This window comes from Palaemon carinicauda, chromosome 45 (genome assembly GCF_036898095.1).
Source record: "Palaemon carinicauda isolate YSFRI2023 chromosome 45, ASM3689809v2, whole genome shotgun sequence".
NCBI classification, from domain to species: domain Eukaryota; kingdom Metazoa; phylum Arthropoda; class Malacostraca; order Decapoda; family Palaemonidae; genus Palaemon; species Palaemon carinicauda.
Genome location: NC_090769.1, coordinates 1,926,699 through 1,947,066, shown reverse-complemented (window position 1 = coordinate 1,947,066; position 20,368 = coordinate 1,926,699). Strand labels below are relative to the sequence as shown.

Sequence of the window (20,368 nt, the reverse complement as noted above, 5' to 3'; positions counted from 1 at the left end):
TACTGTTTTCAAAGTTGAACTAACGTTTTGTTTTGTCTCTGCAGTTGTTAACGTTCAGAACGTTCAACATGCGCTCTATCGTTACGATAGAGAGAGAGTATTCACGGTGTCACGTTGCAGTAAGAGTAAACCGATTCTAGCGTTTTGTTCATTCTTTCTTAGCTTAAATGGTTTTAATTCTAATAAAGGAACTTTTTATTTGGGAAATCTTTCAGTTTTTTTCCTTTAACAATAATATGTTTTAACGATATATATAATTGGGCTCATCTCTCAGGTTCTAAGTCAAGAGAGAGAGAGAGAGAGAGAGAGATAGAGACGGAGGGAGAGAGAGGAGGATAAACGTTTCGTTCAAGCGGGTAACGTTGTTATCGTTTTTGCTCTTCTCCCTAGTCTCTTTAGGGGAAGAAGGTAAACGTTTCTAGAGTTTTACTTGTTCCCAGGCTTTATGCGGTGAGAGATTTTAAACGTAGTTTATTTGATCTAGTGTTTAGTCTCTTTTCCAGCCACTGAATTATTTATCTTTCATTATGTTTTTCTGTTACATTGTAATACTGTTTTCGCAATTACTAACTTTTCAATATTAAACTTACCCGATAATCATGTAGCTGTCAACTCCGTTGCCCGACAGAATTCTATGGAGGGATACGCCAGCTATCACAATACTAGAAGGGGGTGTACTTACCAGCGCCACCTGTGGCCAGGTACTCAAGTACTTCTTGTTGACACCTCCTCAATTATTCCTCTGTCGTGCTTCCGGCAAGACGTTCTGGGATATGCTTATGATCTTCGAGTTTGTTCACGGCTAATTGGTGAAGTATTCTCTCAGATTTCGGCTGTCGCTTTACTGGAAACCTTCTTATATTAGCTAGATAGCTTTTATATAGTTCTGATATACGGTTAACGATCTTTTGCTTGATTTTGGAAACCCCTTTGGCTAACTCTTTGGATTCAAGATGTCTGACATTTCGCAAGCCCCCTCCCATAGACGATGTAGGTCTTGCAATAGGCGTATTCCGAAGGCCTCGGTAGATCCTCACACCGCTTGTTCTGACTGTAGGGACAGACCCTGTCAGTTAGAAAATCGATGTGAGGAATGCGCCGGACTTTCGGAACTGGAATTTGTCCGTCTTTTAAAATATTCAACTAAGTTAGAGAGAGGTAGAGTTAGGAGGAGTTCTTCTCACTCTTCACTGTTTTCCTCACCTCATGATCCCCTACCTTTTCCTACCCCTGTAGTGGCTACCCCCGAACCTACTGTTTGCCCTCCGCCTGATATGTCTGTTGTTTTGCGTGCTATTCAGGCCTTAGGCGATAAAGTAGAGTCAGTGGTAAGTGACCATAAGTCTCTGATGGCCGAAGTTAAGGAACTTAAGGTCAAGAGTGCAGTGGGTGGAATTAGTGCCAGTGCTGTGACGAGTGCTAGTGTCAGTGCAGTGCCAAGTGCTAGTGTCAGTGCCAGTGTGGTGCGTGAGGATACTTCTGTGCGAGCCAGTCGTCCTCCCAGTCCGGGACCTCTTGCAAGCTCCCAAGCCCAGGGGAGAAGCAATGTCGAAGGGCATAAGGGTTCGGCAGGCCTTGTTAGGCGCACAGAAGTATCCTCGGTGGTTGCGGGCGTGTCTTCCAAAGACCGTCACTCTCACCTGCAGACGATTGAGCCCGTCTTTTTCTCGTCCGCTGATCATCTGTCAGGGAAGAAACGTTGGTCTCAGGTCTCGAGACCACTTAAACGCAGAGTCCAGTCCGCGAGTGCTCAGCCAGGTTGCAGTCATTGGCTCAGCTCTGACTCGCCGCAGTCATCTGTCGACTGCACTCCGCCCAAGAGGAGTAAGGTTCTGCCACAACAGAGCTCGACTGTTAAGGCTTTACCTCAGCCTACTGTAGTTTCTGCCGACCCTAAGTGGACTCTACTACAGTCCATGCAAGCACAGCTTTCGGACTTGATGCGTGAGTGTCGGGCTGAGAGTGTTGCGCCTCCGCCTCCGCCTACACTCCCTCCGCCTGCGTTCGCTCCGCCTACGCTCGCTCCGCCTGCGCTTGCTCCGCCTGATCGCAGTACCACCTGCCAGGCGTACGATGTTGAGCCACAGTCTGAGTTTGCTGTTCCCAGTGGTGTTCAGCCTCCGCCTTCTTTAAGGCAACCTTTGCTATGGGATCAGGAGGATTATACCTCTCTTCCTCCGCCTCCCCTTGCTGCTCCACCAGTGGTGCTACTCTCGGCTGAGGTACAACAACCTCTCCCGTGCATGAGTCAGTCTCCTCAGCTCTCGCTGCAGCGAGCTCAACCATCCACAAGGCAAGCTCCACTACACCTTGGCCTTGCGCCTCAGGAGCCTCAGCTTGCGAGACATTTACCTTGTTCTGCGCAGCCTCAACCTCATCACGCTCCGCTCACACCACAGGAACAGGAACTTGCTACTCCGCTTCCACCAACCGCTCAGCAAGAGCAACCCTTGGGTTCAACCTCTCATGCTAGGAGTCAGCCTCCTCCACCCATGCGCCTTCCTTCTGCTTTGTCTGTTATTCAGCCTTTGCAGTCTGAGCCTCAGGTTCTCCCTCAACAGTTACTTGAAGAGGAAACCACTAATATTGTTCCTACTCGTTCTGACTCTGCTGTTCAGCATTCTTGTCCAATATCTTCGCTACACTCTGATGATGAGGCGTCTGATGATGAGGAGGCACACCTGGATCCCTCGTCAGACGTGGATGAATCCAAACCTTCTCCACAGTCTATTGACTTTCGTAAGGTCTTGGCTCTGCTTAGGGAGGTTTACCCAGACCACTTTGTCTCTGCTATTCCCCGCTCTCCACCATCTGAGTTTTCGCTGGGCGTACAACAAGCTAAGTCCTCCTATACTAAGCTAGTCCTAGCAAGGTCCTCTAAGAGAGCATTAAGGATCTTAGGGGAGTGGCTGCAGACTAAGCAACACCTTGGCAAAACTTCTTTCATGTTCCCGCCGACTAAGCTCACCTCGAAAGCGAGCGTTTGGTATGCCACAGGAGAAGCACCAGGCTTGGGAGTACCTGCCTCTGCCCAGGCTGACTTCTCAAGTCTGGTAGACTCGCCTCGGAGAACTGCAATGAGGCGTTCTAAGGTTTGCTGGACCTTCTCAGACCTGGATCACTTACTGAAAGGACTGTTTAGAGCATTTGAGATGTTCAACTTTCTTGACTGGTGCCTGGGGGCCCTCAGCAAGAAGACCTCTCCTGCGGACAAGGATTCTGCCATGCTATTAATGTCCTGCATGGATAAGGCCATTAGGGATGGATCTGGTGAGCTTGCGTCATTGTTTGTATCAGGGGTTTTGAAGAAAAGGGAACAGCTGTGTACCTTCCTTTCCTCCAGCATTACACCTTGCCAAAGGTCACAACTTCTTTTTGCTCCGCTCTCGAAGTTCCTCTTCCCCGAAGAGCTGGTTAAGGACTTGTCTGCTGCCCTGATACAAAAGGACACACACGATCTTGTAGCCTCATCGGCTCGTAAGTCTAAGGTTGCTACCTCAGTCCCCAAGACTTATCGCTCCCCAGTGGTTGATACCCCTGCTACGAGGTTCATACCGCCCTTTCGTGGTAGAGCCCCCAGCCGAGGAAGCTCCCGTCCAGACTCTTACAGGAGCAAGTCCAGGAAAGGCTCCAGGACATCTAAAGGAAAAAACTGACTCTCCGCATCTCCAGACAGCAGTAGGAGCCAGACTCAAGATCTTCTGGCGAGCCTGGGAGAAGAGAGGTGCAGACGCCCAGTCTGTCAGTTGGCTGAGGAACGGTTACAGGATTCCATTCTGCCTCAAACCACCTCTGACCACATCGCCCATCAACCTCTCTCCCAACTACAAAGAAGAGGACAAGAGGCTAGCATTGCACCAGGAGGTGTCGCTACTTGTGCAGAAGAAGGCAGTGGTTATAGTCCGGGACCATCAATCCCCGGGCTTCTACAACCGTCTCTTTCTTGTGGCTAAGAAGACAGGGGGTTGGAGACCGGTGCTGGACGTCAGCGCGCTCAACGCGTTTGTCACCAAGCAGACGTTCACGATGGAGACGACGAAGTCGGTCTTAGCAGCGGTCAGGCAGGAGGACTGGATGGTCTCGTTGGACTTGAAAGATGCCTACTTTCACGTTCCTATTCATCCAGACTCCCAACCTTTCCTGAGATTCGTTTTTGGAAAGGTTGTCTACCAATTCCAAGCCCTGTGTTTTGGCCTAAGCACAGCTCCTATGGTCTTTACTCATCTGATGAGGAATATAGCAAAATTCCTACACTTATCGGACATCAGAGCCTCCCTCTACTTAGACGACTGGCTGTTGAGAGCCTCCACGAGTCGTCGCTGTCTGGAGAATCTCAATTGGACTTTAGACTTAATCAGAGAACTGGGTCTATTAGTCAACATAGAAAAGTCTCAACTCATTCCCTCCCAATCCATTGTGTACCTGGGAATGGAGATTCGGAGTCAGGATTTTCGGGCTTTTCCATCGGCCCCCAGGATAAGCCAAGCCCTAGAGTGCATCATGAGCATGCTGAAGAGGAGCAGTTGCTCGGTGAGACAGTGGATGAGTCTCACAGGGACCCTTTCATCACTGGCCCTGTTCGTCGAGCTAGGGAGACTCCACCTCCGCCCTCTTCAATTCCATCTTGCAGCTCATTGGGACAAGGGTTCGACTCTAGAAGCAGTCTCTATCCCAATCACCCAAGAGATGAAGACCACTCTCCTGTGGTGGAAGCACAACCTCCTTCTCAGGGAGGGTCTATCGTTGGCTATTCAGACCCCCAATCTTCATCTCTTCTCAGATGCATCGGACTCGGGCTGGGGTGCGACCTTGAACGGACGGGAATGCTCGGGAACGTGGAACGAAGAACAGGGATTACTCCACATCAACTGCAAGGAGCTACTAGCAGTTCATTTAGCCCTGTTGAACTTCAAGTCCCTCCTGCTAGGCAAAGTGGTGGAGGTGAACTCAGACAATACCACAGCCTTGGCTTACATCTCCAAGCAAGGAGGGACCCATTCGAGGAGCCTATACGAGATCGCAAGGGACCTCCTCATTTGGTCAAGAGGTCTAAACCTCACTCTGGTCACGAGGTTCATTCAGGGCGATATGAACGTCTCAGCAGATCGCCTAAGCAGAAGGAATCAGGTCATTCCCACGGAATGGACCCTCCACAAGAGTGTGTGCAACAGACTTTGGACCTTGTGGGGTCAACCTACCATAGATCTGTTTGCCACCTCCATAACCAAGAGACTTCCGCTGTACTGTTCCCCTGTTCCAGACCCTGCAGCAGTTCATGTGGATGCTTTTCTACTGAACTGGTCCCATCTCGACCTGTACGCATTCCCACCGTTCAAGATAATAAACAAAGTTCTGCAGAAATTCATCTCGCACGAAGGGACACGGCTGACGCTGGTTGCTCCCCTTTGGCCTGCAAGAGAATGGTTCACAGAGGTACTTCAATGGCTAGTCGACATCCCCAGGACTCTACCTCTAAGAGTGGACCTTCTACGTCAACCTCACGTAGACAGGTTGCACCCAAACCTCCACGCTCTTCGGCTGACTGCCTTCAGACTGTCGAAAGATTCGCTAGAGCTAGAGGCTTTTCGAAGGAGGCAGCCAGTGCGATTGCCAGAGCGAGAAGGGTTTCCACTCGTAGAGTCTACCAGTCTAAGTGGGAGGTCTTCCGAAGCTGGTGTAGAGCCAATTCAATATCCTCTACCAATACCTCTGTGACCCAAATAGCTGACTTCCTTCTACATCTTAGGAATGAGAGATCCCTTTCAGCCCCTACGATTAAAGGGTATAGGAGTATGTTGGCTTCAGTTCTCCGCCACAGAGGTTTGGACCTTTCTTCCAACAAGGACCTTCAAGACATTCTTAAGTCTTTTGAGACGTCTAAAGAGCGTCGTCTATCCACTCCAGGCTGGAATCTAGACGTAGTCTTAAGGTTCCTTATGTCACCTAGGTTCGAACCTCTCCAGTCAGCTTCCTTCAAGGACCTTACCCTCAAGACTCTTTTTCTCGTCTGCCTTGCAACAGCTAAGAGAGTCAGTGAGGTTCATGCCTTCAGCAAGAACATTGGTTTCACGACCGAATCTGCAACATGTTCTTTTCAGCTCGGATTCCTAGCAAAGAACGAACTTCCTTCACGTCCTTGGCCTAGATCGTTTGAAATACCTAGCCTCTCCAACATGGTAGGTAACGAACTAGAGAGAGTTCTTTGCCCTGTCAGAGCTCTCAAATTTTATCTTAAGAGGTCTAAACCTCTTCGAGGACAGTCAGAAGCCTTATGGTGTGCCATCAAGAAACCTTCGAGGCCCATGTCCAAGAATGGGGTTTCATATTATATAAGGCTTCTGATTAGAGAAGCCCACTCTCACTTAAAGGAGGAAGACCTTGCATTGCTGAAGGTAAGGACCCACGAAGTAAGAGCCGTAGCTACTTCGATGGCCTTTAATAAAAACCGTTCTCTGCAGAGCATAATGGATGCAACCTATTGGAGGAGCAAGTCAGTGTTTGCATCATTTTATCTTAAAGATGTCCAGTCTCTTTACGAGAACTGCTACACCCTGGGACCATTCGTAGCAGCGAGTGCAGTAGTAGGTGAGGGCTCAGCCACTACATTCCCTTAATCCCATAACCTTTTTTAACCTTTCTCTTGAATGCTTTTATTGTTGTTTTTATGGTTGTTACGGTAGGCTAAGAAGCCTTCCGCATCCTTTTGATTTGGCGGGTGGTCTATTCATTCTTGAGAAGCGCCTGGGTTAGAGGTTTTGTAGAGGTCCTTTAGTAGGGGTTGCAACCCCATATACTTTGGCACCTTTGGGTTGATTCAGCCTCCAAGAGGAACGCTGCGCTCAGTAAGGAAGACGAACTTAAAAAAGAAGCAGAGTAACGGTTCAATTCGACTTCCTTACCAGGTACTTATTATTTCATTGTTATTTGAGATAACTGTTATATGAAATATGGGATACTTAGCTATCCTTTAATCTTGTACACTGGTTTTCACCCACCCCCCTGGGTGTGAATCAGCTACATGATTATCGGGTAAGTTTAATATTGAAAAATGTTATTTTTATTAGTAAAATAAATTTTTGAATATACTTACCCGATAATCATGATTTAATCGACCCTCCCTTCCTCCCCATAGAGAACCAGTGGACCGAGGAATAATTGAGGAGGTGTCAACAAGAAGTACTTGAGTACCTGGCCACAGGTGGCGCTGGTAAGTACACCCCCTTCTAGTATTGTGATAGCTGGCGTATCCCTCCATAGAATTCTGTCGGGCAACGGAGTTGACAGCTACATGATTATCGGGTAAGTATATTCAAAAATTTATTTTACTAATAAAAATAACATTTTTAATGAAGGATAGAATTGCGTGTTTCAGGTACAAACCACTTAAAGTTTCGAGTTCAGTGAAATAAGTGCAAACAGAAAATCAAAAGTGATAAAGTGATAAGCGCAAAGTGTTACAGTGTTGCGTTCGAGGGTTCGTCTGTTCGTGCCAGTTGTTCGCCTAGTCTGGGACCTCTTACAAGCTCCCAAGCCCAGGGGAGAAGTAACGTCGAAGGACTTATGGGTTCATCAGGCCTTGATCGACGAACAGACGTTTCCCTCCGTGGTTTCGGGTGTAACCAACTCACGTAGCCGACGTGATCACCCCACCCACACAAAGACGAGAGAGCCCATTTATTCCTCGTCTGCGGAAGAGGTTTCTCGCAGAAACCATGGACCAAATCTTGCAGCTTTTAAGTGCAAGTCGGTCCCTTCCGCGCAAGTCCAACTTCTAGGTGGAGCCATTAGCACTGGGTCAGTTCGGACTTGCTGCAGTACGACAACTGCACACCTCCCAGAGAGGCAAGGTGGTACCGCAACAGGCAGTAACTCCGTCTGTTGCCGCACCAGCTGTTTTAGACCCTCAGTCTCAACGGACAGTAGCTCCGTTTGTTGTTGTCTTTCTTAGACTCTAGTGGTCTATGCTGCAGACAATGCAGTCTCAGCTTGCGGTGTTGATGCAGGAGTTTCAGGCAGAGAAGGTTAGCACACCTCCTCCTGCGAGCGCTCCTCCACCTCTGCGCAGTCCACCCTGCCAGACGTATGATGTTGAGGCTCCTCCTGCCTCCATGCGTGAGCTGCCGCATTGGGAGTTGCCAGGTACCAGCGCTATGCAGCAACCTCCACTTTCCTTGAGGCAGGAGCCTCTTGCTATGCGGCAACCTCCTCAACCCTTGAGGCAGGAGCCTCATGCTTTGCAGCAACCTCTTCTTCCCTTGAGGCAGGAGCCTCATGCGTTGCGGCAACCTCCTCCATCCTTGAGGCAGCAGCCTCATGCGTTGAAGCAACCTCCACCATCCTTGAGGCAGCAGCCTCAGGCTATGCGGCAACCGCCTCAACTCTTGAGGCAAGAGCCTCAACTCTTGAGGTAAGAACCTCAACTCTTGAGGCAAGAGCCTCAACTCTTGAGGCAAGAGCCTCAACTCTTGAGGCAAGAACCTCAACTCTTGAGGCAAGAGCCTCTCTCTGCGCAGCTACCTCCTCAACCCTTGAGGCAGACGCAACTCTTGAGGCAGGAACCTCATGCTATGCGGCAACCTCCTCTAACCATGAGGCAGGAGCCTCATGCTATGAGGAGCCTCATGCTATGCGGAGCCTCATGCTATGCGGCATCCTCCTCAAACCATGAGGCAGGAGCCTCATGCTATGCGGCATCCTCCTCAACCCATGAGGCAGGAGCCTCATGCTATGAGGAGCCTCATGCTATGCGGCATCCTCCTCAACCCATGAGGCAGGGACCTCATGCTATGCGGCATCCTCCTCAACCCATGAGGCAGGAGCCTCATGCTATGCGGCAACCTCCTCTACCCATGAGGCAGGAGCCTCATGCTATGCGGCATCCTCCTCAACCCATGAGGCAGGAGCCTCATGCTATGCGGCATCCTCCTCAACCCATGAGGCAGGAGTCTCATGCTATGAGGAGCCTCATGCTATGCGGCATCCTCCTCAAACCATGAGGCAGGAGCCTCATGCTATGCGGCAACCGCCTCAACCCATGAGGCAGGAGCCTCATACTATGCGGCATCCTCCTCAACGCATGCGGCATGAGCCTCATCCCTTGCAGCATGAGCCTCATCCCATGCAGCATGAGCCTCATACCATGCAGCATGAGCCTCATCCCATGCAGCATGAGCCTCATCCCATGCAGCATAAGCCGCACGCCATGCAACATGCTCTGCTTACCTTACAGCATGCTCTACATACAGCATGCTCTGCATACAGCATGCTCTGCATACCTTACCGCATGCTCCTCAGTCACACATCTTTGGTTGTTGCCAACTCACTAGACTGTCAAGCAGTTTCATAACGTTGCCTTCTAGTCTGCTGCTTTTGCACCAGTGAAACCCTCACTGAGAGAACTTAGCTTTTCTCGGATATGGTTCCTGTAGATGAGAAAGTGCTATTCTTCCTCCTTCTGATATTCCCTTGAGGACTCTGTCATTTGGAGAGGAGCCTTTAGCTGCTTAGCCTCCTATGGACTTTTATTTAAGCATAACATGCTTCCAGGGAGGGTAATGGTTCCACTTCAGTCGCTAACCCCGTCTGTTACCACACCTGCTCCCATAGACCTTGAGCTTTGTTGCAAGACATGCAGTCCAAGCTTAGTCCTTGTTAGAGGATTTTTTTTTGTTTACGGAGTTAGTGTGTCACTGGGAAGACGTTCAACAACCAGCAGAAGTGACTTGTTGTGACGCAGTGCGGCAACCTCAGCAACCCGATAAGGAGTTGTCTGTACGACCCAGACAGTCTAGACAGCTTCGGGTTGTCGCTGTACTTCCTCGCTTCCCCATGGTTGACAGTTCACAGACTGTGCAGCAGTACCATGATCTTGTGTCCGGCTCCGTCAGACGACTAGCTTTTAAGAGCTCCCACAAGTCGTCGCTGTCTGGAGATTCTCAGATGGACTATGGATCTGACCAAGGAACTGGGCCTCCTGGTCAATTTTGAGGAGTCCCAGCTCGTCCCATCCCAGACCATTGTCTACCTGGGTATGGATCTTCAGAGTCGAGCTTTTCGGGCTTTTCCGTCGGCCCCAAGGATCTACTAAGCCCTAGAATGCATCCAGAGCATGCTGAGAAGGAACCGATGCTCAGTCAGGTAGTGGATGAGTCTAACAGGGACACTTTCATCGCTGGCCCTGTTCATCGAGTTAGGGAGACGCCACCTCCTCCCCCTTCAGTATCATCTAGCGGCTCACTGGATAAAGGACATGACGCTAGAGACGGTCTCAGTTCCTGTTTCCGAAGAGAGGAGGTCTACTCTCACGTGGTGAAAGAACAGCTTTCTTCTCAAGGAAGTCTACCTTTGGCTGTTCAGAAACCCGACCGCCGTCTCTTCTCTGACGCATCAGACACGGGCTGGGGTGCGACTTTGGACGGACAGGAATGCTCGGGAACATGGAATCAGGAGCTAAGGACACTTCACATCTATTGCAAGGAGCTGTTGGCGGTTCATCTGGCCTTGATAAACTTCAAGTCCCTCCAGCTTAACAAGGTGGTGGAGGTGGACTCTGACAACACCACAGCCTTAGCTTACATCTCCAAGCAGGGAGGGACTCATTCGTGGAAGTTGTTCTAGATCGCAAGGGACCTCCTCATCTGGTTAAAAGATCGAAAGCTCACGCTGGTAACGAGGTTCATTCAGGGCGATATGAATGTCATGGCAGATCGCCTTAGCCGGAAGGGTCAGGTCATCCCCACAGAGTGGACCCTTCACAAGAATGTTTGCAGCAGACTTTGGGCCCTGTGGGGTCAGCCAACCATAGATCTGTTCGCTACCTCGATAACCTAGAGGCTCCCGTTGTATTGTTCTCCGATTCCAGACCCAGCAGCAGTTCACGTGGATGCTTTTCTGCTGGATTGGTCCCATCTCAACCTGTATGCATTCCCGCCGTTCAAGATTGTCAACAGGGTACTTCAGAAGTTCGCCTCTCGCAAAGGGACACAGCTGACGTTGGTTGGCTCCGCTCTGGCCCGCGAGAGAATGGTTCATAGAGGTACTGCAATGGCTGGTCGACATTCCCAGGACTCTTCCTCTAGGAGTGGACCTTCTACGTCTACCTCACGTAAAGAAGGTACACCCAAACCTCCACGCTCTTCGTCTGACTGCCTTCAGACTTTCGAAAGACTCTCAAGAGCTAGGGGCTTTTCGAAGGAGGCAGCCAGAGCGATTGCCAGAGCAAGGAGGACATCCACTCTCAGAGTCTATCAGTCTAAAGGGGAAGTCTTCCGAAGTTGGTACAAGGCCAATGCAGTTTCCTCAACCAGTACCACTGTAACCCAGATTGCTGACTTCCTGTTACATCTAAGGAACGTAAGATCCCTTTCAGCTCCTACGATTAAGGGTTACAGAAGTATGTTGGCAGCGGTTTTCCGCCACAGAGGCTTGGATCTTTCCACCAACAAAGATCTAAAGGACCTCCTTAGGTCTTTTGAGACCTCAAAGGAACGTCGGTTGTCCACTCCAGGCTGGAATCTAGACGTGGTCCTAAGGTTCCTTATGTCATCAAGATTTGAACCTCTCCAATCAGCCTCTTTTAAGGACCTCACATTAAAAACTCTTTTCCTCGTGTGCTTGACAACAGCTAAAAGAGTAAGTGAGATCCACGCCTTCAGCAGGAACATAGTTTTCACATCTGAAACGGCTACATGTTCCTTGCAGCTCGGTTTTTTGCTAAACGAGCTTCCTTCACGTCCTTGGCCTAAGTCGTTCGAGATCCCAAGCCTGTCCAACTTGGTGGGGGACGAACTGGAGAGAGTACTTTGGCCAGTTAGAGCTCTTAGGTACTATCTAAAAAGGTCATAACCTTTACGAGGACAATCAGAAGCCTTATGGTGTGATATCAAGAAGCCTTCTCTTCCAAGGTCTAAGAACTCAGTTTCTTACCTATTCAGGCTCCTGATTAGGGAAGCACATTCTCATCTGAAGGAAGAAGACCTTGCTTTGCTGAAGGTAAGGACACATGAAGTGAGAGCTGTGGCTACTTCAGTGGCCTTCAAACAGAACCGTTCTCTGCAGAGTGTTATGGATGCAACCTATTGGAGAAGCAAGTCAGTGTTCGCATCATTCTATCTCAAAGATGTCCAGTCTCTTTACGAGAACTGCTACACCCTGGGACCATTCGTAGCAACGAATGCAGTAGTAGGCGGGGGCTCAGCCACTACATTCCCATAATCCCATAACCCTTTTAACCTTTCTCTTGAATACTTTTTATGGGTTGTACGGTCGGCTAAGAAGCCTTCCACATCCTTGTTGATTTGGCGGGTGGTCAATTCTTTCTTGAGAAGCGCCGAGGTTAAAGGTTGTGATGAGGTCCTTTAGTATGGGTTGCAGCCCTTTATACTTCAGCACCTAAGAGTCGTTCAGCATCCTAAGAGGACCGCTACGCTCAGTAAGGAAGACGTACTTAATAAAGGCAGAGTAATGGTTCAAGTCGTCTTCCTTACCAGGTACTTATTTATTTTATGTTATTTTTGAATAACTAATAAAATAAAATACGGGATACTTAGCTTCTTTGTTAACATGTATGCTGGTCTCCACCCACCACCCTGGGTGTGAATCAGCTACATGATTATCGGGTAAGATTAATATTGAAAAATGTTATTTTCATTAGTAAAATAAATTTTTGAATATACTTACCCGATAATCATGATTTAATTGACCCACCCTTCCTCCCCATAGAGAACCAGTGGACCGAGGAAAAAATTGAGGTGGTGTTGACAAGAAGTACTGGAGTACCTGACCACAGATGGCGCTGTTGTGTTCACCCCCACCTGTATAGCGATCGCTGGCGTATCCCGACCGTAGATTTCTGTCGGCAACAGAGTTGACAGCTACATGATTATCGGGTAAGTATATTCAAAAATTTATTTTACTAATGAAAATAAAATTTTTAGTGTAGTCATAATCTTTTACACTTCTTAGAGTAGAATTGTTTGAAAATTGCATACAGCATTGTGGTAATTTTTGTACTTAAAGGTTATTGTGAATTAATGATTGTTTTATATTATTAAATTCTCATTATTTCCAGTGGGAAACTTGTAGCAAGCAGTGCAGAAGATGGAGGAGTATTCATCTGGGATCCTCGCTCTGGGCGTGAGCCTCGCCATAAAATTTTCCCACATACGAATGAACAGCTTGCAAGGCCCACATTTGGAAGGTTTATTACATCAGTAGATGTTGATAATGATTGGTTGGTAAGTTAACTTGTTTAAGTTTGTTGTTGAGGATTTTTTATTGCAAGCAAGTTATTCACAGAAGCATTTCAATAATTACCCTCACGAATTAACATTATTTAGTGATTTTTCCTTCCTTATAACACAAGGTAGTATGCATAGAGTATTGGTTTCTTTACATTTAACTCATACATTGGAAAAAATTATCAGATCTCACTGGTTAAGTTCTGTGAGCTATAGAGTAGAGTCTTTTGTTTAATTGCGTCTTACATGAAGACTTCTTTTCCATGCTATGGTCTTTTGTCGCTTATCATTGTTAACTATATACACTATGTACAGATATACTTGAAACACCATACTGAACGAATTATCACATCCGTTAATGGAGCAAACTCTTGTCAACAGTGGCAGACCTGTGCGAAGTGGTGCGGCTCTTGTTTCCTCCCATCATAATTTCTCAGTACTTTACAATCTAGGTGATTCTGTGTTTCTGTATCTCCCTATAGCATTTTGTAGATATTTTTTAATGTACCAAGTTTGTTCTTCTGATGTGGGGACTATTAATATTGGAGTATGACTAATATTAATGATTTTCCTTTTATTAAAGTACCTGGTATTTTGAGCTAAGGTGCTCTCTCTTAGAAATCCATCTGATAACTAGAAAGGTCAGAGATTACTGTACCTAGTTTGCTTGTGCCGGGACTAAAGGCAACATGTGTAATCATTCCATTTTTCTGATTTTTGGTATAACTTTTGTTCCTCATTGGTGTTGATTCTTATTTCAGGTTTGTGGAGGTGGTCCTCGTGCCGGTGTTTTCCACTTACGTTCCCTTGCATTGACGACAGTGTTGCCCCCTTCTAAAATTATTCATGTCGCAAAGTTCACTCGATATGCAGAAGGAGGGGATCGTGGTGGCATCGTTGTAGCAGGTATAGCATTGAATACATTTCTTGAAAGACATTCTTTTATATTTCTTTGTCTAGTCACAGAGATAATGTATCCATTTATGATTTATAACTTCTACAAAAATTAAATCAAACAGTGCTGAAGAATAAAACTCAAATTGCTTTTTTTTTAAAAATTGTTTCCAGGTGTGATGCCTCACATATATGTGTGCAGTTTAGCTGGGCAAGTGACAGCTCAACTACCTTGTTCTTCTCCATGTATTTACACTGTACATGTTACTAGGAAACCATACACAGTAAGTTGCATTTTTTGTTATCTTATCTTAACAAGTGCCAAGCACATTGTTGTAGGTTCTGTAACTGCTACTTATCAGAAGGGTCTAAAAAATTTCTTATAACCAGCATTTGGATTTACGTTAGATCCAGTATTTTTAAAGCAACTCTTTCACATCTGCGTACCAAACATCGCTGAAGTCACTTAGCAGAAAGAGGTTCCCCATCTAATAATGAGTTAATTCCTACGCAAAATACAAACCATCGTTCTTTAGGTAGGGAATATGTTTTCAGCACGAGCTGGACAGCTGTTAAATCGTTTAATAAGTAGTTAAATGACAGATGAGAGCGAGGGCAAGGAGCCCTGCCCGTCACCTGTCAAAATGCCTTCACTTATGTTTTTGGCTGCATCGAGTATAAATATACGGTTGTGCCCTTAATTAACTTTTCCTTTCCTTTTTCTTTAAGGAAGTGAATGCTGACTGTTGATTGTTATGAGGTAAAGCAAGATGTAAGTACATGGAAAGATGGACTTTACATCTGGTTTTTATTAAACTGGCTTTAGGTGCATACTTTCTTTGCTTTCGGGGGCATGGTTATTTGCAATCATCCCCGAGTGCCGATTGTAGTTTATGGCCTCTTATGCAGTAACAGTCATATGCTTTGAAGAGAGGAATAGAGCTTTGCTTCTTCCTTCCACTCCCTGCACATACACCCCTGTCGCAGTCTCTGGTGAGAATGCGTCTATTGCAAGGAGCCATCGGAACAATATCGGTGGGTTTTCAGATTCTGGTGGCATGTAAAGTTCCCCCAGTTTTTACCACACCCCATCAGAGGTTTGAGGCTTTTCTTCATTTGTGCTATCGCTGACAATGAGTGTGACGTAAGGAAGGTTGTGGCTTCCTTAAATCTTTCAGGTAAGCTCCCCAGTGCCAGTGTCTGCCTTGGTGATACAAGTGGTGAAGGGGGTTGCTCATTGTGTCCCTAGTATTAGTGTCTCCTGTGATGTCTGCATTGGTTCCCCCTCCCTAGTCGGAGGAGGGCCCTTGAGCTGTAAGAACATGCTGTCCTGGCGGGTCCCCGTACATCTCCCCTGGCCCGGTCGCACCTTTGCCCTCCCTTTCCCTTGTGCCATTGGAGTTTGTGTCTTCCGCTCCCCTGTAAGGGTACCTTCCCCTTGACAATGTTCCTGAGTGTTGTGGTTCCTATTAGAGTAATCCCTGTAGTTTCTCCTCTTGGGGGACCGTTGTTGTATGGATCTCTCTGGTTTCGATACCTTTGCTTGCAGATCCTGAGGAGGGTTGGAAGCAGGAAAAACGTATATATTTGTCTTTCCCCTCTAACTCTTACGACTTCCGACTCTTCACACTTTTAAGAAGTAGATGAAGAAGTCGAAGAGGTCCAGTCCACTATTGTTGTAGGAAATGTCTCCTTTCGACACCACCTAATTTAGAAGGGTTGGATGTTACCCGAGTGGTTCCCGGCCTCATGAGGAGGGAGCCACAGCCCCATTTTTGGGCTGGGGCTTAGGACTACAGCTACCCCAGTAGACAAGTAGGACAAGTGTTATGGCCCAGTATTTCGATGAGGGGGCCCAGGGTCATGGCTCTGGCTACCTTGTTGACTAGGTTGAATGGTGCTGTGTCTTGTTTTGACGCACAGGGCTAGAGCCATAACCCTGTGTAACGTTTCCACGCTTGGGTCTCTGGTAACCTTGGAAGCCAGTCAGGACAGGTTTATTTAGCCCTGAGTTTTGGCACTTGGCACCCAGAGCTTATACAGTAAATGAAGCCAGACCTTGAGGCCCTTGCTACCCCAGTAGCTGGGATTGACTGGTGTTAGATCCCCATAACTACCATGGTATCCAGGTGGGACTGGGGTATAGTTTTGTATTTAGGCCCATTGTTGCCAATGCATGAGGTAGGGCCGTTACACTGTGTCTTGTCTCCCACTGTGGCTTCCAGGATCATGGATTAGGCTCCCTGGCTATCCCAGTAGCCAGGGTAACAGGATTTTACAGCCCCATACACTTTTTGCCCCCTAGTTTATGAAAGAGCTTTGGGATTCTCCATCTCCCCTGCTACATGGGCATTGGACTCCTCCTTCAATCCACAATACTTCTATAGAGCGAGTCGAGAGGATGGCACCATTTTAAGCTTTCATCAAGTGTTTTTATGCAGTGGAAAATCAAGAGGGGAGGGGGCATACGGATCTTCCCAAGAATGTAAGGTCTGTATACACATAGGAACAAATAACAAATATTAATACTGTAGTAATTGCTATTTTTCCTAGCTATACAAAGTTGATTAATTTAAATTTAGAGGTGGAGAGATTTTGACAGGTTGAAGTAACGGCTCCTTGCCCGTTTACCATCTGTCTTAAAGTACCTTGTTAACAAATTCAGCAGTGGTTCCAGCTCCAGCGGATACCTGTTCCCTATTTTAAAGGACTTAGGTTTGTATATATGGGAATAATAAAATTGTTAAAATTTGTTATATTTACCGTTTGCTAATGTTCACTTAGGGATCATTGTAAATATATAAATAGGTGACTCACAGAATGTTTAAGGGGACCATACATGCTTCTTTTAATATTTGCTCAAATCCAGCTATTTCTTATTGATTTTTATTTTCTTTGATAATGATGCATGTGCAGATTAAGTAACCCACTCTGATATTTTTCAAAACATTGGTAAGTGACAGTGTCCGTTAGTCAACAATCGTTTTATCAGGAGCCTTATTGGTAATTTACTTTTTATACTTACAGTAGCGATATAGTACAGTATTGTATATTGTGAGTAGTGTATATTTTTTTTTTCTTTTTCAGGTGATGACTTATGGCGGTATGAGTTCAAAATTAGATGTATGCTACAATTTAAATTACCGTGATCATATTGTATCCTTACATGAAGACTAGAAAATTATGATATAAATTAAATCTGCATTTCTCTGCTCTTGGTTATGTGTTTTTTTTAACATTTCCGTTAAATTTAGTTTAAGGAGCTACACAAACTTCATTTCTTGTTAATTAGATAAAAGTACTTTTCTTTAGTGAATGTTATTGAAATTGAAAAGAAATTCGATTCTTGCAACTGTTTAATTTTTCTACTGTATTTTTAAAAAGTGCTGTATTTACAGCTTCAGGTACACTAAATCGTTATAATATAGACAGTTAATACAGTATTGTATTGTATAAACTTTAAAAATTTCAATATACTGTACTTTTATACTTTTTTGTAAATCTATTTTGGACTAAATTGTTGAAAATGTTTGTGTTCTTATAGAAAATTCCTAATATTGGGTTGAGTTTTGCAATTTGGGTGTCATGCTTTTGTGTGAATATTTTAATGCAAACTCATCATATAGTTCCTCATTTAAAAATTTTCATTTATACATGTAACTAAGTTTTGATAAAGTCATGTTTAATATGTAAAATAGTAATTAGTCTACACTAATTATGCCATTAAAATACTTTTTTACAAAGTTTTTATAAAGGCTTGACATCCAAGTTTCATGGGCATTCCTCCATAAAACCTGTGTAAGACATAGGTTTGAGAATGAAAGTGTGATGTTATGAGCTACTCAAATGTATGAGTATCTAATTGATTATGCTGGTATTAATTATCAGTGGGTACGTGACATGCAGAGCATATTAGATGTACATGTTACTTTCGCCAATTTGTTTCTATGTCTGTGCAGTTGATTGTACAAGATTTACAAGATTGATTGGCGTATGATGGATGAGTACAGTGTATCCTCGTCTGTTACATAAATTCTTCAGCTTAAAGATATAAGAAATCTGTAATTATATTGTTAACAGAGCAGGTTTCTGGCTGAGACTGACATGGCCTGAGAAGATTTATAATTCAGCGCCACTGGAGTTGATAGTGTTAAGCTGCTAGTGTATTTTTTTTTGTATAAAAAAGGTGTCTAAAGAAGTTGCCAAACAGTAAAATTAGCTTTTGAATTGCATTAACTCCTGGGAGAGATGTAATCTGTACAGAAAGTGTACAGTTTATGTGGTTTCTTATATGCCAGGGGTTTTGTTTTATGTTCTGTAAACAAATAAACTCGACATCTAGGGTTTCTTATGAATCTTAGACAGATCAAATATATTCTAAAGAATATAATTTATATGTAATATTCAATTGTGTTTTAGAGTAAATGAACACATTTTTTTATGGTGTTTCCTTTTAATTCATTTTAATTGTTAGTTATAGATTGTTTATTATGTTTTACATTTAACTTACCTTGCTAATTTATATATTTCTTTCATAAGCAAGGTGAAAAATTACTAAAGAGGCCTGGTGCTTATCATTTTGCTTTTATGTATATTCAGAATGTATACTAAATTAAAAATGGAGTAATTACTCAAAAGTGTTACTATTTTGAGTTTTATATTATAAGGATGCTTTTGAGGAATTACTCCATTTTTAATTTAGTGTATTTGAATATATATCAAATGTACACTGGCATCACGAACTTCTGTTTGGTTGACTATGTTGACGAAGTCAGTTCCAGGTCGTTTAGTGAGGAAACCGGGCTAGTTTATTTTTTTTTTTTTTTTTATAATTTACAGTTTTCAATATTTAACTTAGCCGGTGATTATATAAGCTGCAGCTCTGCTGCTCGACAGAAAACTCTACGTTAAAAATCCGCCAGCGATCGCTATGCAGGTAGGGGGTGTACTTCAACAGCGCCATCTGTCGTGCAGGTACTCAGTACTCAATGTAAACAAAGAACTCAATTTTCTCTCTGTCGTGCCACCGGCAAGACCTACTAATTCGCTGTTGCTAACTGGATTGGTTTTCACAACTTTTTGGTGAAGTACACGTTTCTAGTTTTGAGCTTTCGCTTTGCAGGCTTTATCTTCAATAAATCCTTGCATTCTTTTGTTGATATCGGATTATTTGTTGATGACTTTGGATAGTTTTTGAATTCCCCTTTGACCAATTCAAAATGGCTGACCTTTCTCAAGTCCCTAAATTCAGGAAGTGTAATGCTAGGGACTGTTCAAGGCGTCTTCCGAAGGCCTCTATCGATCCTCACACCGTTTGTTCCAATTGTCGGGATAAAACCTGTCAATTGGAAGATCGATGTGAGGAATGCGTTGGGCTTTCGGAATTCGATTTTATCGAATTCCAGAAATATACACGTAGGCTAGGGAGAGATAGAGTCAGGAGAAGTTCATCTCGCTCCGTTGAATTTTCCTCTCCTCATGCCCCACAACCTATTCCTTCCCCTGTAGTGGTTGCTCCTAATCCCCCTTCTGGCACTCAAGAACCTTCGATGGCAGATATGATGCGTGCCATCCAAGCTCTGGGTGAGAGAGTCGAGTCCTTGGCTAGTGACCGTAACCAGCTCATGGAGGACGTCAAGGAGCTGAAGTGTAAGAGTGCAGTGGGTAGTGATAAAGTGAGTGATAGTGTTGTGGATAGTGTTGCGCTTGAGGGTTCGTCTGTTCGTGCCTGTCGTCCTCCTAGTCCGGGACCTCTTGCAAGCTCCCAAGTCCAGGGGAGAAGCAATGTCGTACGACCAAAGGGTTCGAGAGGCTTTAATCAGCGAACAGACGTTCCCTCCGTGGTTTCGGGCGTATCTACCCAAGATCGCCCCACCCACACAGAGACGAGAGAGCCCATTTATTCCTCGTCTGCGGAAGAGGTTTCTCGTAAGAAACCATGGACCAAGGTCTCGCGGCCTCTTAAGCGCAAGTCGGTCCCTTCCGCGCAAGTCCAACGGCCCAGTTGTAGCCACTGGGTCAGTTCGGACTCGCTGCAGTCTTCCGACGACTGCTCACCTCCTAAGAGAGGCAAAGCGGTACCGCCTCAGGCAGTCACACCGTCTGTCGCCGCACCTGCTCCTGTAGACCCTAAGTGGTCTTTGCTGCAGACCATGCAGTATCAGTTAACGTCATTGATGCAGGACTTTCGTGCGGAGAAGGTTGATGCTGAACCAACCTCTTGCCTACAACCAACC

The 20,368-nt window shown here is 45.6% G+C and overlaps 1 protein-coding gene across 1 annotated transcript in view; it reads left to right on the top strand.

Moving 5' to 3' along the window:
- The window catches only part of LOC137634960 (THO complex subunit 6 homolog), a 47,390-nt gene extending 30,040 nt beyond the window's left edge, over positions 1-17,350 (top strand). The window contains exons 6-8 of the mRNA XM_068367525.1: positions 14,000-14,144; positions 14,307-14,416; positions 17,220-17,350. Of these exons, the coding sequence (XP_068223626.1) occupies positions 14,000-14,144; positions 14,307-14,416; positions 17,220-17,309 (345 nt within the window). The 3' untranslated portion in view covers positions 17,310-17,350. The remainder of the gene's footprint in view (positions 1-13,999; positions 14,145-14,306; positions 14,417-17,219) is intronic.
- Positions 17,351-20,368: the final 3,018 nt, after the last annotated feature.